Genomic DNA, 18202 nt, shown 5'->3' with positions numbered 1-18202 from the left:
AATAAATAATCCGAGAGTAGTAAAAGCAAAAGTAGGGAAACACACACATACACACAAACTCCTCCACCATCAAAACAATAGACAACACAATATTAGGAGTCAACCATTATTGTTTATTGATCTTTCTCATAATCAGTGGTTTTGATTCCCCAGTGAAAAGTCAGACTAACAGAGTAGATATGAAATCAGATTCCACCCTTCTGCTGCATCCAAGATACATACCTAATCCTAATGGGTAGAGATTGCCTCAGGGTAAAGGATTGGAAATAGATATTCCAAGCAAATGGATCTAAGAAATAAGCTGTGTACTTGCTTTTATATCTCATCAAATAGATTTCAGCCAAGGGCTAATCAGAGAAATAAGTAAAGACACTTCACAGACATGAAAGGAAAAGGGCACCAAGATAAAACAAAAATCAGAAACAATATGTCCCAGGTAGGATTCCTTCGGGCAAGCCTGACTACCACCAGCCCCACCAGACCCTGTGACCTACAATGACCACTCCACCCCCCAAACCCACCCATCCTCTGAGACAGCAGTTGCTCCCTGTCAGCTTGGATTGGACCAAGAGGTGAGTCTTTGTTCTACTAGCAGATCACCCCAGCCTCTAGGCTTTAGTTCCAGGGACACAACTAGTGACCCCAGACCCCCAACCATTGCATCCCCAGGTGCAGGCCAGCAGGCAGAACTAAGGAGGCAGTCCTGACTACCATGATCTCCCACTGGAACCTGTAACTTATAATCCCCAATTCACCCCCCTAAAGTACCCATTCTCTGAGACCACAACTGCTCCTGAGACAGACTCCAACAGCTCCAATTGGACCAAGAGTGGCTCCCTGAGACACGGACACCATTTGCATTGATTGGAGGTAGAGATGGGTAGACACCAGGGAAAGAATACATTAAACAACATGAGGAGCAATATGGCAGCACCAGAACCTCATGGTTCTACATCGGGAAGACCTGAAAATCCCAACATATAAGAAGCAGAAGAAAACAATCCAAAAAATGACTTTAAGACAAGGATAGAGGCCTTTAAAGAGGAAATGAAAATTTCCCTTAAAGAAATCAAGGAAAAGACAAACAAAAAATTGGAAGAAATCAATAAATCCCTTAAATAAAGCCAAGAAAAAGCAATCAAGCAGGTAAAAGAAATTCTTCAAGTCTTCAAAAATTGAAAAAGAGGCAATACAGAAGAAACAAAGAGAGGGAATGCTGGAAACAGAATATCTGAGTAAACAAACAGGAACTACAGCTGCAAGCATAACCAACAGAAAGCAACATTTCGAAGAGAGAATCTCTGGCATTGAAGATATAGAAGAAATATATGCATCAGTTAAAAAAAATTAAAGCTAGCCAAGTCATAACACAAAATGTCCCAGAAATCTGTGACACCAGGAGAAGTCCAAAGACCAATCCAAAGAATAATAGGGATAGAAAAAGGAGAAGAATATCACCTCAAAGGCATAGAGAATATATTCAACAGAATCACAGAAGAAAACTTTCCCAACCTAAAGAAGGAAATGCATATGAAGATACAAGAAGCTTACAGAACACCAAATAGACTGCAAAAAAAAGGTATCTCCTCACCACATAAAATCAAACCACTAAACCTACAAAATATAGAAAAAATAATAAGAGCTGCAAAGGAAAAAAAAAAGCAAAGTAACATATAACGTCAGACCCATCAGAATAACATCTGACTTGAGAATGGAGACTCTGAAAGCCAGAAGATCTTGGATAAAGGTTTTGCAGACACTAAGAGACCATGCAGGCCAACTCAGGAAAACTCTCAATCATCATAGACAGAGTAAACAAAATATTCCATGATAAAACCAGATTTAAACAATACCTATCAAAAATCTAGCCACAGAAAAAGCAATAGAAGAAAAAATCCAACCCAAAGAAGTTAGATGTACCCATGAAAACACAGGCAATAGATAGTCCTACACCAGCAAATCCCAAAGAAGGGAAATACATAACACTACCACCAAAATAACAGGAATTAACAATCACTCATCATTAATATCTCTTAATATCAATGGACTCAGTTCACCTATAAAAAGACACAGGCTTATAGAATGGATATTAAAACAGAATCCATCCTTCTGTTACATACCATACAAGAAAAACACCTCGACTTCAAAGACAGACACTACATCAGAGTAAAGATGTGGGAAAAGTCTTTCCAGTCAATTGGACTTATGAAACAAAGTTGTGTAGCTATCCGAATATGTAACAAAATAGGCTTCAAACTTAAATTAATCAAAAGAGATCAAAAAAGGACATTATGTATTCATCACAGGAAAAATCCATCAAGATGAAGTCTCAATTCTGAACATTTATGCCCCAAACACAAGGGCACCCACATATGGAAAAGAAATATTACTAAAGCTTAAATCACACATCAAACCACACACACTAATAGTGGGAGACTTCAACTTTCCACTCTCACCAATGGACAGGTCGACCAGACAGAAACTTAACAGAGAAATAACCGAACTAACAGATGTTATGACTCACATGGTCTTAATAAACATCTACAGAACATTCCACCCAAACACAAGAGAACGTGTCTTCTTCTCAGCACCCCATGAAACCTTCTCTAAAACTGACCACATACTCTGTCACAAAGCAAATCTCAACAGATATAAAAAATTGGAATAACCTCCTGTATTTTATCAGACCACCATGGCTTAAAGTTAGAATTCAAAAACAACACAAATTACAGAAAGCTTTTAAATCATGGAAACTGAAAAATGCTCAACTAAATCACCACTGTGTCAAGGAAGAAATAAGAAAGAAATTAAAGACTTCTTAGAATTCAATGAAAATGAATGTACATCATACTCAAACTTATGGGACACTATGAAAGCAGTACTAAGAGCAAAGTTCATAGCTCTAAATGTCTACATAATCTCACACTAGTAATTAACAGAACCCCTGAAAGCTCTAGAACAAAAAGAATCAAACTCACCCAGGAAGAGTAGATGCCAGCAAATAATCAAATTGAGGGCTGAAATCAATAAAATAGAAACAGAGATAACAGTATAAAGAGCTAATGAAACAAAGAGTTGGTTCTTTGAGAAAATCAACAAGATAGAAAAACCCTTATCCAAACTAAATAAAAGACAGAGAGAGAATATCCTAATTAACAAAATCAGAAATAAAAAGGGAGACATAAAAACTGACAACAAGGAAATCCAGAGAATCATCAGGTCATACTTCAAAAACCTGTACTCCACAAAATTGGAAAAATCTAAAAGAAATGGACAATTTTCTGGATAGTAAAATATACTCAAATTAAGTCAAGACTAGATAGGCAATTTAAATAGACCTATAACCCCTAAGGAAATAAAAGCAGTCATTACAAGTCTCCCAACCAAAAAACCTGAGGGTCAGATGGTTTCAGTGCAGAATTCTACCAGAATGCCAAAGAAGAGCTATTACCAATAATCCTCAAATTGTTCCACACAATAAAAACAGAAGGAACATTGTCAAACTCTTTTTGTGAGGCTACAGTTACCCTGACACCCAAAACACACAAAGATGCCACAAAGAAAGAGAATTACAGACCAACCTCACTCATGAACATTGATGCAAAAATACTCAATAAAATACTGGCAAACTGAATCTAGGAACACATAAAAAAAAATCATCCATCATGATCGAGTAGGCTTCATCCCAGAGATGCAAGGTGGTTCAACATATGCAAATCTGTCAATGTAATCCATCATATAAACAAACTGAAAGAAAAAAACCCACATAATCATCTCATTAGATGCTGAAAAAGCCTATGAAAAATCCAACACCCCTTCATGATAAAGGTCTTGGAGAGATCAGGAATACAACATACCTAAATATAATAAAAGCAATTTACAGCAAGCCAACAGCAACTATCAAATTAAATGGAGAGAAACTCAAAGAGATTCCACTAATACCAGGAACAAGATAAAGCTGACCATTCTCCCCATTTCTATTCAATATAGTACTCATAGTTCTAGATAGAGCAATAAAAACACAAAGGTAGATCAAGGGGATAGAAATTGGAAAGGAAGATGGCAAACCTTTGCTATTTGCAGATGATATGATAGTAAATAAAGTGACCCCAAAAATTCTACCATGGAAATCCTACAAATGGTAGACACCTTCAGTAATGTGGCATGATACAAGATTAACTAAAAAAAAAAAAAAGTAGCCCTCCTCTATACAAATGATAAACAGGCTGAGAAAGAAATCAGAGAAACATCACCCTTTACTATAGCCACAAATAATATAAAATACCTTGGGGTAACTTTAACCAATCAGTGAAAGACCTGTATGACAAGAACTTTAAGTCTCAGAAGAAAGAAATTGAAGAAGATATCAGAAAATGGAAAGATCTCCCATGTTCATGGATAGGTAGAAACAACATAGTAAAAATGGCAATATTACAAAAGCAATCTACAGATTCATGCAATATCCATCAAAATTCCAACACAATTCTTCACAGACCTCAAAAGAACAATACTCAACTTGATATGGAGAAAAGAAAACCTAGGATATCTAAAACAAGCTTTTACAATAAACAACTTCTGAGGTATCATCATCTCTGCTTTCAAGCTCTACTATAGAGCTATAGTAATACAAAAAGCTTAGTATTGGCATAAAAACCAACATGTGCACCAATGGAATCAAATGGAAGTTCCTGACATTAATCCACACACCTATGAACACCTGATTTTTGACAAAAAAGCCAAGACTGTACAATGTAAAAGAGAAAGCATCTTCAACAAATGGTGCTGGCATAACTGGATATCAACGTGTTGAAAATTGCAAATAGATCCATAACTATCATCATGCACAAAACTCAAATGCATGTGGATCAAAGACCCCAACATAAATCCAACTACACAGAACCTGATAGAAGAGAAAGTAGGAAGTATCCTAGAAATCATAATGCTCAACTGAATCATCAATGGGTCAAGGAAGAAATAAAGAAAGAAATTAAAGACTTCCTAGAGATCAATGAAAATGAATATACCACATACTCAAACTTATGGGATGCTATGAAAGCAGTGCTAAGAGGAAAATTCATAAGTACTAAATGCCCACATAAGGAAATTGGAGAAATCTCACACTAGTGAATTAACAGCACACCTGAAAGCCTTAGAACAAGAAGAAGCAAAGTTCCCCAGGAGGAATAGACACCAGGAAATAAACAAATTGACAGCTGAAATCGATAAAATAGAAACAAAGAGAACAATACAAAGAATCAATGAAACAAAGAGTTGGTTCTTTGAGAAAATCAATAAGATAGACAAACCCTTATCCAAACTAACCAAAAGGCAGAGAGAGAGCATCCAAATTAGCAAAATCAGAAATGAAAATGGAGACAGAACAACTAACATTGAGTTAATCCAGAGAACTATCAGGTCATACTTCAAAAACCTGAACTCCACAAAACTGGAAAATCTAAAAGAAATGGACAATTTTCTGGATAGGTACCACATACCTAAGTTAAATCAAGACTAGATAAACTATTTAAATAGACCAATAAGCCCTAAGGAAATAGAAATGGTCATTAAAAGTCTCCCAACAAAAAAAAAAAAGCCCAGTACCAGAAGGTTTCAGTGCAGAATTCTACCAGATCTTCAAAGAAGAGATAATACCAATACTCTTTAAATTGTTCCACACAATAGAAACAGAAGGAACATTACCAAACTCCTTCTATGAGGCTATAATTACCCTGTCTCCCAAGCCAAACAAAGATGCCACAAAGAAAGAGAACTAGAGACCAATCTCCCTTATGAACACTGATGCAAAAAAACTCAATAAAATACTGGCAAACAGACTCCAAGAACACATCAAAACATGATCAAGTAGGCTTCATCCCAGGGATGCAAGGATGGTTCAACATAAGAAAATCTGTCAATGTAATATACCATATAAACAAACTGAAAGAAAGACAAAAACACATGATCATCTCACTAGATGCTGAAAAGACCTTTGACAAAATGCAATACCCCTTCATGATAGAGGTCTTGGAGAGATCAGGAATACAGGGAACATACCTAAACAAAATAAAGGCAATTTACAGCAAGCTAACAGCCAACATCTAAGTAAATGGAGAGAAACTCAAAGCAATTCCACTAAAATCAGGAACGAGGCAAGGCTGTCCACTCTCCCCATACTTACTCAATATAGTACTTGAAGTTCTAGCTAGAGCAATAAGAAAACAAAAGGAGATCAAGGGAATACATATTGCAAAGGAAGAAGGCAAGCTTTCACTATTTACAGATGACATGATAGTGTAGCTGGAGCTTTCCTGCCTGGCCCACAGTCAGGACAAATCTCTCTCACCTGCCAGTCCCAAGCTGCTCAAACCTGATCAAGTAAACATAGATACTTATATTGGTTTCAAACTGTATGGCCGTGGCAGGCTTCTTGTTAACTGTTCTTACAGCTTAAATTAATCCATTTCTATTAATCTATACCTTGCCACATGGCTCGTGGCTTACCGGTACTTCACATGCTGTTTGTCATCATGGCGGCTGGCAGTGTCTCTCTGACTCAGCCTTCCACTTCCCAGCTCTATTCTCCTCCTTGTCCCGCCTATACTTCCTGCCTGGCCACGGGCCAATCAGTGATTTATTTATTGACCAATCAGCAACACATTTGACATACAGACCATCCCACAGCATGATAGTATGCATAAGTGACCCCAAAATTAATCAAAGGAACTCATATAGCTTTTAAACACCTTCAGCAACGTAGCCGGATACAAGATTAACTAAAAAAAAAATCAGTAGCCCTTGTATATACAAATGACAAATGGACTGAGAAAGAAATCAGAGAAACATCACCCTTTACAATAGCCACAAATGATATAAAATACCTTGCGGTAACTCTAACTAAGCAAGCGAAGGACCTGTATGAAAAGAACTTTAAGTCCTCAAAGAAAGAAATTGAAGAAGATGTCAGAAAATGGAAAGATCTTCCATGCTCATTGATAGGTAGGATTATCACAGTAAAAATGGCAATCTTACCAAAAGTAATATACAGATTCAATGCAATTCCCATCAAAAATCCCAACACAATTCTTCACAGATCTGCAAAGAACAATATTCAACTTCATATGGAAACATAAAAAACCCAGGATAGCCAAAAGAATCCTGTACAATAAAACAACCTCTGGAGGCATCCTGATCCCTGACTTCAAGCACTACTACAAAGCTATAGTAGTAAAAACAGCTTGGTACTGGCATAAAAACCGATATGTGGACCAATGAAACCAAACTGAAGACCCTGACATTAATCTGCACACTTATGGGCATATGATTTCCAACAAAGAAGCTAAAACTGTACAATGGAAAAAGAATTCTTCTTCAACAAATGGTGCTGCATAACTGGATGTCAACATGTAGAAGACTGCAAATAGATCCATATCTGTCAACATGCACAAATTTAGGTCCAAGTAGATCAAAGACCTCAACATAAACCCAGTTACTCTCATCCTGATAGAAGAGAAAGTAGGAAGTAGTCTTGAATGCATTGGCACCGGAGATCACTTCCTAAATATAATACCACTAGCACAGACACTGAGAGAAACAATTAATAAATTGGGCCTCTGAAACTGAGAAGCTTTTGTAGGGCAAAGGACACAGTCAACAAGACAAAATGACAGCCTACAGAATGGGAAAAGATCTTCACCAACCCCATATCTGATAGAGGGATGATATCCAGTACATATAAAGAACTCAAGAAATTAGACATCAAAATACCCAACAGTCCAATTAAAAAATGGGCTATAGGGCTATAAAGAGAATTCTCAACAAAAGAATCTCAAATGGCTGAACAACATTTAAGGAATTGCTCAACACCCTTAGTCATCAGGAAAACGCAAATCAAAATGACTCTGAGATACCACCTTACACCCGTCAGAATGGCTAAGATAAAAATCACTGAAGACAGCTTATGATGGAGAGCATGTGGAGCAAGGCGAACACTCCTACACTGTTGATGACAATGCAAACTTGTACAGCCACTTTGGAAGTCAATATGGCACTTTCTTAGAAAATTAGCAATCAACTTTCCTCAAGACCCAGCTATATCTCTCTTGGGCATATACCCAAGGAATGCTCAATCATACCACAAGTACACATGCAGCATTATTTGTAATAGCCAGAACCTGAAAACAACCTATATGCCCCTCAACTGAAGAATGGGTAAATAAAATGTGGTACTTACACACAGTGGAGTATTACTCAGCAGAGAAAACAATGACATCATGAGGTTTGCAGGCAAATGGATGGATCTAGAAAAAATCATCGTGAGTGAAGTAACCCAGACTCAGAAACACAAACATGGTATGTACTCACTCATAAGTGGATACTAGATGTAAAGCAAAGGATAAACAGACTGCAACTCACAACTCCAAGGAGGCTACCTAGTAAAGAAGACCCTAAGAAAGACACAGGGATCACCCAACAACAGAGAAATGGATGACATCTACATGAGTAAACTGGGGGTGAGGGGGTAATGGAGGGCAAGGGTAGGGGAAAAGAGAGCTTAGGGGAGCGGGAGGTCCCAGCTGGATCAGGAGCAGTGTGGGAGATTGGAGAGGGATATACCATGATTCATGAAGACTCCAGGGGAATAGGAAGAAGCGGAGTGCTAGAGAGGTCCCCTAAAATCCACAAAGATACCTCCACTGTAGACTACTGGCAATGGTCCAGAGAGTGCCTGAGCTGACCTGCTCTGGTGATCAGATGTCTGAACACCCTGGCTGTCATGATAGAACTCTCATCCAGTGTCTGATGGAAGCAGATGCAGAGATCCACAGCTAAGCCCCAGGTGGACTCCAGGAGTTCAATGGGCAAGAGAGAGGAGGGATTGCATGAGCGAGAGATATCAAGACCACAATTGGAAAAAGCACAGGGATTAATAGCCAAACTAGTGGAAATGCATGAACTGTGAACCAATGGCTGAGGAGCCCCCATGGAACTGGACCAGGCCCTCTGGATAAGTGAGACAGTTGATTAGCTTGAACTGTTTGGGAGGCCCCCAGGCAGTGTAGCTGGGACCTGTCCTTGGTACATGAGCTGGCTTTTTGGAGCCTGGGGCCTATTCTGGGATACTTTGCTCAGCCTTGGTGTAGGGAGGAGGGGACTGGACCTGCCTTGGCTGAGTCTACCAGGCTGGACTGACTCACCAGGGGAGACCTTGCCTTGGAGGAGGTAGGAATGGGGGTGGTTTGGGGGGGAAGGCTGAGGGGTGGGAGGAAGAAGGCCAGGGGAATCCGAGGTTGATAGGTGAAATTAAGTTAATTATAAAATAAAAATATAAAAAAAGAAAATGTAATACATATACACAATTGTGTATTGCTCAGCTGTAAAAAGCAATGACATCATGAAATTTGCAGGCAAATGGATGGAAATACCATTCTGACTGTGTGACCCAGAATCTGAAAGACAAACTTGGTAAGTACTCCCTCATAAATGGATACCAGAGGTAAAGCAAAGGATAATCAGAATACAACACACAGCTCCAGCGAAGCTAGGAAATAAGAAGGACCCTAAGAAGGATGTTTGGATCAACTTGGGAAGGGGAAACAGAGGAGATCCACATGCGTAGAGTGGGAATGAGGTGGGGAAAATGGAGGGTAGGGGATGGGGGATGAGAATATGAGGATGTGGGATGGCTGAGCTGAGGGAGGAACAGAGTAGGAGAGCAATGAAAGAGATCTCTTGATAGACAGAGCCATTATGGGGTAAGGGAGAAACCTGGTGCTAGGGAAATTCCCAAGATCCCACAAGAACGACCCCCTCTTAGACTAAAAGCAATAGTGGTGAGGCTGCCTGAACTGGCCTACCCTGGTAATCATATTGGTGAATACCCTACCTGTCATTGTAGAGCCTTTATCTAGTAACTGATTAATGCAGATGCAGAGATCCACAACCAAGCACCAGGCTGAGCTCCAGGAGTCCAGTTGAAGAGACGGAAGAGGGATTATATTAGCAAGGGGGATCAAGATCATGATGGGGAAATCTACAGAGACAAGTGAACCAAGCTAATAGAAACTCAGGCACTTTAGACTGACAGCTGTAGAACCTGCATGGGACCGGATTAGGCCCTCTGCATACTGAAGAGAGTTGTATAGCTGGGTCTGTTTGAGGGGCCCCTGGCAGTGTGATCCAAATCTATCCCTGGTGCATGAGCTGGCTCTCTGGATTCCATTAACTGTGGCTTGACACCTTGCTCACCCTTGATGTAATGGGGAGGGGCTTGGTCCTGCCTCAACTGAATGTATCAGGCTTAGCTGTCCCTCCTTGGGAGAACTTACCCTGTTGGAGTGCAGGATGATGGAGAGAGTGATCTGTTGTTGGTTTGTAAAATGATAAAAGGTAAAAATTTACAAAAGAAACAATAGGTCCCATTTAGCAAAATGAAATCAAGATCATTTATATATTATAAAGAGACAGAAATAATCACTAAAAGTCTCCCCACCAAATAAAACCCGGGAACAGATAGTTTTGGCACAACCATCTACCTGCCATTGGAAGAAGAGTTATTGCCCATATTCTTCAAATTATTCCAGAAATTAAAAACATGGGATCATTGCCCAATGTATTTTATGAGTAAAATTTCACTGATACCTAAATCACAGAACAATTCCCTTATGAACACTGATGAAAAAATACTCACTAAATAATTGCAAATGAATCCCAAACTATTCAGAGATAATTTACCATGATGAATTAGGCTTTGTCCCAAATATGAATGGATGATTCAATATACCAAAATCAAAAAATGTGATTGATCATATAAACCAACAAATGACCACACCTTGTAAAGACATAAACCACATTATCATGTTATTAAATGCAGGAAGGACATTTTTCAAAACTCAATATTCCTTCATGATAAAAGTCAAGGAGAGGCAAGGCAGTGGTGGTGCATGCCTTTAATCCCAGCACTCGGGAGGCAGAGCCAGTCGGATCTCTGTGAGTTCGAGGCCAGCCTGGGCTACCAAGTGAGTCCCAGGAAAGGCGCAAACCTACACAGAGAAACCCTGTCTGGAAAAACCAAAAAAAAAAAAAAAAAGTCAATGACAAACTGGCACATAAATGACATACCTAAATATGATAGTGGCAGTTTAAAACAATACTATAGTCAACATCAACTTAATGAAGAGAAACTCAAACAATTCCACTAAAATCGGAAACAAGACAAGGTTGTTCACTCTCTTTGTATCTATTCAATGTAACAATTGAAGTCTTAATTAAAGACTTAATTAAATCAGTAAGGCAAGTAACAATAAAAGGGATACAAAAAAGGAAGAAGAAAGAATCTTTATTTGTAGAAGACACACTATATTACACTTAAGTTAGGTCAACGATTCAACAGGGAATTTCCTACAGCTATAAACACTTTCAGCAAATTAGCTTGAGAAAAATCTAAGAGAGTGAAAACTCTGGATAGGATGCACCGTTTAAGAGAAGAATCTTTTTTCAGTAATAAAATACTCTATATACATATGAGAGAAAAACACTTTTCACAATACTCAAATAATATAAAATACCTTGGGGGTAACTCTAACAAAGCAAGTAAAAGACCTGTGTGATAAAATCTTCAAGTATTTGAGGAATAAATCGAAGAAGATAACAGAAAATAAAAAGATCTCCCATGCTCATGGATCAGTAGAATTAACATCTAAGAATGGCCATTCTATAAAAAGCCATTTACAGATACAAAGCAATCTGCTTCAAAATTTCAACACAATTCTTTCAATATCTTTTAAAAACAATTATCAGCTTCATATGGAAATACAGAAAGCACTGGAGAGCTAAAACACTCCTGAACAATAGAAGAACTGTTGTAAGTCTCACCACTCCTGATTTCATATTGTTCTTCAAAGCTATGGTAATAAAAGAGCATGGTGTCTGCATGAATTCAATGGAAGATTCAGACATAAATCTACTTCAGGGGCCATGCCATTCTAAGAGGCATGTGACCCAGGTCCATGGTGACTTCCTGGACCTGATTGCTGCTGAAGGCTATGTCTGGGTTTATGGCCCTACTGAAGTCATGTTCTTTGCCCTAATGTGACTCTTTGGACAGCTAAGGAACAATAAGTAAACTGACAGATAGTCTTTGCTTTCCCCATCCACTGGTTCAGGCATTCTCTCAAACACTAATTTCTCTTTGTCATTGGCTCCTGGTGAAAAAATTCAGCCAAGATCCTATATCACCCAAATTCCATTTGAACACTCTCCCCAATCCTCACAAAACCCTTAGCCTTGCATTTTTGGAGTTATAAAAACCCCACTTTTGCTATGAACCTGGCTATTCTATCAGTCATAGGATTAAGGAGAAAATCTATTATGGCAGGAAATAAAACTTATTTAACTGGACTCAAAATATTTGAGTCAAATTAATTAATATTGAGAAGAATAAAAAGTCTTGCTATTCATTAAATTAATATTAAAGGTAACCTTTCAATATTATTTGTTTAAGACTAACTGTGTGGTTATTGTAATTAAATAGAAATTCATGAACCAGGCATGATGTGATAGTCTATGGCATTGATCAGAGTAGTCTGATGGCAGAAGCTGACTCAACTCTGCCAGTCTACGGCTAACTTGGTCCATGGAATAACTTCTAAGAGAGGCAGACATGCAGAGTGGAAAGCCATCAAAAACGAAAGACTGGATCAGGCCCTCTGGATAAGAGAGACAGTTGATTAGCTTGAACTGTTTGGGAGGCACTGAGGCAGTGGGACAGAGACCTGTCCTTAGCGCATGAGCTGGCTGTTTGGAACGTGGGGCCTATGCAGGAACATTGTGCTCAGCCTGGGAGGAGGGAACTGGACCTGCCTGGACTGAATCTACCAGGTTGAGCTGAATCCCCAGGGGAGTCCTTGCCCTGGAGGCAATGAGAATAGGGGGTGGGCTGGGTTGATTGTGGGGGGGCAATGGGAGGAGGGAGGACAGGGGAATCTGTGGCTGATATGTAAAATTAAACTAAATTATAAAATAAAACAATGAAAGAAAGATGTAGAAATGAAATCATATCACCTCTTGAATTTCTCCTAAATCATTTCAGATGCCAAAGCTTTAGAATATGACCTAGTATTTCAGAGCGGTTCCATCCTCTTTAAGAAAGTAACTGTGGTGGGATGGAGTAATGTTCTACAGTAAAAGTTGCTGTATACCTTTCCAGAAGACTAGCATCCAATTTACTGCATTCAAGGGTACCTGACAACAGTCGTTAACTCCAGTTCTCCAGTTCTCTAGGGGATCCAGCAGCCTCTTCTGACCTCTGAGATAACTATAGGCTCAAGGTGCAAAGACCCACCTGTGTAACAAGTCCCAGACATCAGCAGGCTCCCATATCTAAGAACAACTTTCTCCATGACAGAAGTACTGTTCAATGACAGAAGTACTATTCAATGTGTAAAATCCAGCACTTGTGTAAAACACAGCAAACTTCTGTCACAACTAAAACCAAGGCTAAATCCACCTAAGTCCATAGACTGGGAATATCTCTAAATGTTCAAACTTGCTTGAAACACAGTGACATTATGGTTTCTGTAGTGCGACTTCTGGCTAACTGTTCTTGTTAACAGAAGTTTCTCATCCCAGAATATGGATTTTGTACTTAAAAGCTCACCCTGAGAAAGGCTGGTTGCTGCAACAGAATCCAGAATACCTCATGTGTTTGCCAGTTGTCTAAAAAAGTCTCTCTTCTCTCTCTCTCTCTCTCTCTCTCTCTCTCTCTCTCTCTCTCTCTCTCTCTGTCTCTTTCCCCGTGCTTATGTTTGTCTGCAAATCTTTCTATGTGTTACTGTAAGTTTTGTTTTGCTGTATTGAAGGTTGGCATTGGCTTTCTCTGTTATGTGGACACCCCTGCTGCTTAAGACTTGTGCCTTCTCCAGTTGGAAATCTGAATCCTTTTGTCTGTGCCAGGTCGCCCAGAGAACCACTATGTGAAATAAAAGATCCACCTGTCCCATTCCTGGAATGAGAGACTATATGAAAAGATCCTATATTGAGCCCCTGGCAGGAGTCTGTTCCCTTATGAGAAATTGCTCCTACTCTGAAGTACCTGCTCCCCTGATCCTAAATACATAAAGAAGAGTCACTAGGCTACTAGTTAGCCACCTGCCAAAGATTCATAAATGTGGAACCAAACTTTCAGAGATCAAAACCAGTTGATTGATTTATCCTGGATTGAGGGAAGAAAGCATCAGAGCCATACTTTCAGGAGAGGTAGACTGGGAATTGCTGAGCTGATTAAATCAGTGAAGGTATTGTCGTGTTCTCTAGTCTTAGTGAGTCCCTACAGACATGATGAGCTGGAGAGAGATGATAGATGTGGGGAGCATTTTACTTATCACAAACGAAGGGAAACGGTCTCAAAAGCCCATCGTTGGTAACTGTTGAATATATTCTACACCTTTTGGAAACCTAAATACTGTCTCACTTTTAAGGCCCAGCAATGTAAGCATGCAAGTTCAAAGTTTAAAGAGGACAGAACTCACCAGTGAAGGATGAAAATTATGAGATATTGAGAAGCTGAATCTTGGCAGTCAGCATGATGAAATTGAGAAGCACTTAGGATCTACTCTTAGCACACCCTTAACTGGAACTGAAAGAGTGTGGCCAAGGATTATCTGGAGGGTGGGGAGGGGCAAGACCACCAATGTAAGTTGGTGGAGTTATGCCGGGGAATGTGAGTCTGGATTCAAATGACTGCCACTTTCAGCAATTCTTACCTGGCTCTGATTCTTGCCCACCATGTGTGAATTCTTCCATCCTGATCTCCAAGTTGTGAACACTGAGACCCCTGACTGGGAAAGGAAGACACCTCTTCCCAGATCACGTTAGTGGGAGGAGTTGGTGTAAAACCCTGAGAAGAGGAAATAACAGCTGGGTAGGAATGGACACCATCCCTGTTTTATTTAAGATGAGCTACAATAAGCAAAATACTCTTGTGGTATTTATTCTTGGTTCCCAACCTAACAAGACATGGAATTAACTAAAACCCTAAAATGGAGGGCACAGCAGTGAGGACTGTAGAGAGAATCTTAGAAGGTCTTATTTATAAAATCAAACCAGGCCAGGTATTGTGTTGAACACTGTAAGATCAGAGAACCAGAACAAGCCACAACTACCTTACCTCGCCGGATCCTCAGCTGGTCTTTTTTCCTCAGACTGGAAGCTTCTGAATCCTCATTCAATTGGGTCTGTGCTGCTAGAAGTCTGAAAGCTTAACCAGCCAAATGCTTAACCAGGCCAAAATGCTTCTAGTTCCTGGTCCTTATGCGTTGTATATCTTTCTGCCTTCTACCATCACTCCCTGGGATTAAAGGCTCCCTTTCTGGGATTAAAGGCGTGAGTCACCATGCTTGGCTATACCCTTGAACACAAGGATTTCTGCCTAGCTCTGCCTCCCAAGTGCTGGGATTAAAGGTGTGTGCTACCACTGCCTATCCTCTATGTTTAATATTGTGGCTGTTCTGTCTCTGACCCCAGATAAGTTTATGAGGGTGCACAATATTTGGGGGAACACAATACCACCATAGAGAACAGTTTTCTTTCAGTTGAAGTGAGTAGATACAATTCAAGAACGGACTTGGAGGTAAAAAGACACAAACATTAAATCCAGATCTCAAGGCCTGAAGACACACCCCTTTAATCCAGATCTTGAGGCTAGAAGACACACCCTAAATTGGGCCACACCTTCTGCTGGAAGCATAAAAGGACATGGAAGCAGGAAGATCTTGCTCTTTGCCTGCTTTCCCTTACCTTGCAGCAAGTCCATCCCTTCCCTGGCAATAGAGAATATTTGGAACTCCAGTATATACTGAAGACCAGTGGACACATCCAACCTCCTAGACTGAGTAAGTACTGGAATCTTGGTCTTTCCTTCATAGGCAATGTGGGATTAGCAGGACTGTAGCCCTAAGTCATTCTAATAAATCTCCTTCCTTCATACACAGAGATGCCTTGTATATGTTCTGTTGCTCTAGAGAACCTAGTACAACATTTTTTGACACGAGTGTACATAATTTTTCAAAATATTCAACAGCTGTGTATAGTTGTCAAAACCAGTTACCTATTGAACTAAGATTCAATCTAGATGAAAAATGGAGTGATGTAAGAGTTCCTAGTAGCCTACACTGTCTTCTCTGAAACTAGTATTGAAATCTGTATAGAAAATTTAAGAGATCCAAGTTTCCAGCCCCATCAAAAAGGGAATAGATGAGAAACAAAAACTTAAAATATAATTCATGTCTATTTTTGTGTCTCACAGGTGAAGAGAAAACAATTGCTAGTTCTTCATTTTGGATCCAGTTTAACCTTCACACTACCTCCAGGAGAAATGGCTGGAGATGAGACAGCACAGAGATGGGACCACACACAAATCAGCCTTCAGAAATCCTCCTACATGTGGACCATCAGCAACTTCCGTTTTATTGTGGAGGAAATAACAGAAAGCTTTAGAAGCCCAACTTTCTCAATAGGAGCCAATGACAAATGGTGTTTGAGATTATACCCAAAGGGAATTGATGAAGTAAGTGCAGATTACCTGTCAGTTAATCTACTTTTGCTCAGCTGTCCAAAGAGTCATGTTTGGGCAAAGTTCCAGTTCTGGATCATAAGTGCTGAAGGAGAGAAAATGCAAACCATGAGGAGCCCAAGAGCCTTTAAGTTCATGTCAGGCCTTGGCTACGGATTCAAAAAGTACATCCTTCGAGATTTCCTCTTGTCCCATGCACCTCATCTTCTCCCAGATGATCAGCTCACCCTCCTCTGCAAGGTCAGCGTGGTCCAGGACTCCTTCAGTATCTCTGATCAGAACAGGAAGCCAGGGATTCAAGTTCCCAGATGCACATTGGCTGATGAGCTAGGAGAGCTGTGGGAGAATTCCCGATTCACAGACTGCTGCCTGGTGGTAGCTGGCCAGGAATTCCAAGCTCACAAGGCCATCTTAGCAGCTCGCTCTCCAGTTTTCAGAGCCATGTTTGAACACGACATGGAGAAGAGCAGAAAGAACTGCTTTGAGATCCCTGACCTGGAGCCACAAGTCTTCAAGGCAATGATGGGCTTCATTTATACCGGAAAAACAGCAGACCTCGACAGCATGGCAGATGTTCTGCTGGCAGCTGCTGACAAGTATGGCCTGGAGCGTTTGAAGGTCATGTGTGAGGATGCCCTCTGCAGAGACCTCTCTGTGGAGAATGCTGCCCACACTCTTATCCTGGCTGACCTCCACAGTTCAGAGCAACTGAAAACCCAGGCACTGGATTTCATTACAGCTCATGCTTCTGAGGTCTGTGAGACCTCAGGCTGGAAGGCAATGGTGGACTCATATCCCCATTTAGTTTCTGAAGCATACTGTTCCCTGGCTTCTGCTCGTCTCCCATTCTTGGAGCCCCCTTTCAAACGCTTGAAGCAATCTTAGGACCTGGTCAGCTGTGTCCTATACCTTTCTCCCCGAAGCAGCAGCTAGTGTTGTTACCAATGACACCTGGGTAGACTATGGGATCAGTGGAGCATTTCCAGTGAAACTTGGGAAAGACAGCATAGTGGTTCAGGCTTTAATACAGCTGTAAATGAGTTGATTGTCAGGTTAATGGAGGGAAGTGCTGAGCTATATTATACACTACCCTGTTACTGTACTGGTTTGATTTTTGTCCAATGAGTTGGGAACTGGAATATGTTTTAGTTGCTGGCCCCAAGCACATCACAACAGGGTTTCTTTGGAGAAACTTGTCTGGATTGGACTGAGCAGAACATATGGTTAGGACTCATAAAGGAGAAAATAAACATGAATGTTTGCTTACAAGAGAAGGGAAAGAGAAAGAAGACATTTTCCTCCAAACGCAGTGTGTGGGAATGGAGAGATGTCTCAGTTGGCAAAAGCAATTATTGTTCTTGTAGAGGTCCCTTGTTCAGTCCTCTTCCTGTCTCCATGGGCACATCCATCTCTGTAGACAATACCTTCCCAAATAAAACATCAAATGAATAAAAATTCTAAAATCAGCTTGTGGATTCCTGTGGTGTTTCTGTTTGAAAATCCCATTTTAGTCCATCAAACTCTGCTCAGGTGTGGAAGTTTGTGCCATCTTCATTGACACACACACACACACACACACACACACACACACACACACACACACACACAGAGACGTCAATGAGAAAATACCTAATG

The 18202-nt window shown here is 40.1% G+C and overlaps 1 protein-coding gene across 1 annotated transcript; it reads left to right on the top strand.

Annotated features, from left to right (window-relative positions):
* Positions 1-16363: 16363 nt before the first annotated feature.
* On the top strand, positions 16364-17452 carry LOC128106145 (speckle-type POZ protein-like). Its single transcript, XM_052731462.1, has one exon. It carries the CDS (start codon positions 16370-16372, stop codon positions 17450-17452), a length of 1083 nt encoding a protein of 360 aa, XP_052587422.1. The 5' UTR covers positions 16364-16369.
* The last annotated feature ends 750 nt before the right edge of the window (positions 17453-18202 follow it).

This window comes from Peromyscus californicus, unplaced genomic scaffold, assembly GCF_007827085.1.
Source record: "Peromyscus californicus insignis strain IS unplaced genomic scaffold, ASM782708v3 Scaffold_9__1_contigs__length_137607984, whole genome shotgun sequence".
NCBI classification, from domain to species: domain Eukaryota; kingdom Metazoa; phylum Chordata; class Mammalia; order Rodentia; family Cricetidae; genus Peromyscus; species Peromyscus californicus.
Note: the sequence above shows the minus strand (reverse complement) of the source record. Positions and strands in the feature narration are given on the sequence as shown.

What these genes read in the sequence shown, in the direction of transcription:
- LOC128106145 (XM_052731462.1), top strand. Translation starts at nt 16,370, where the DNA reads ATGGCTGGAGATGAGACAGCACAGAGATGGGACCACACACAAATCAGC.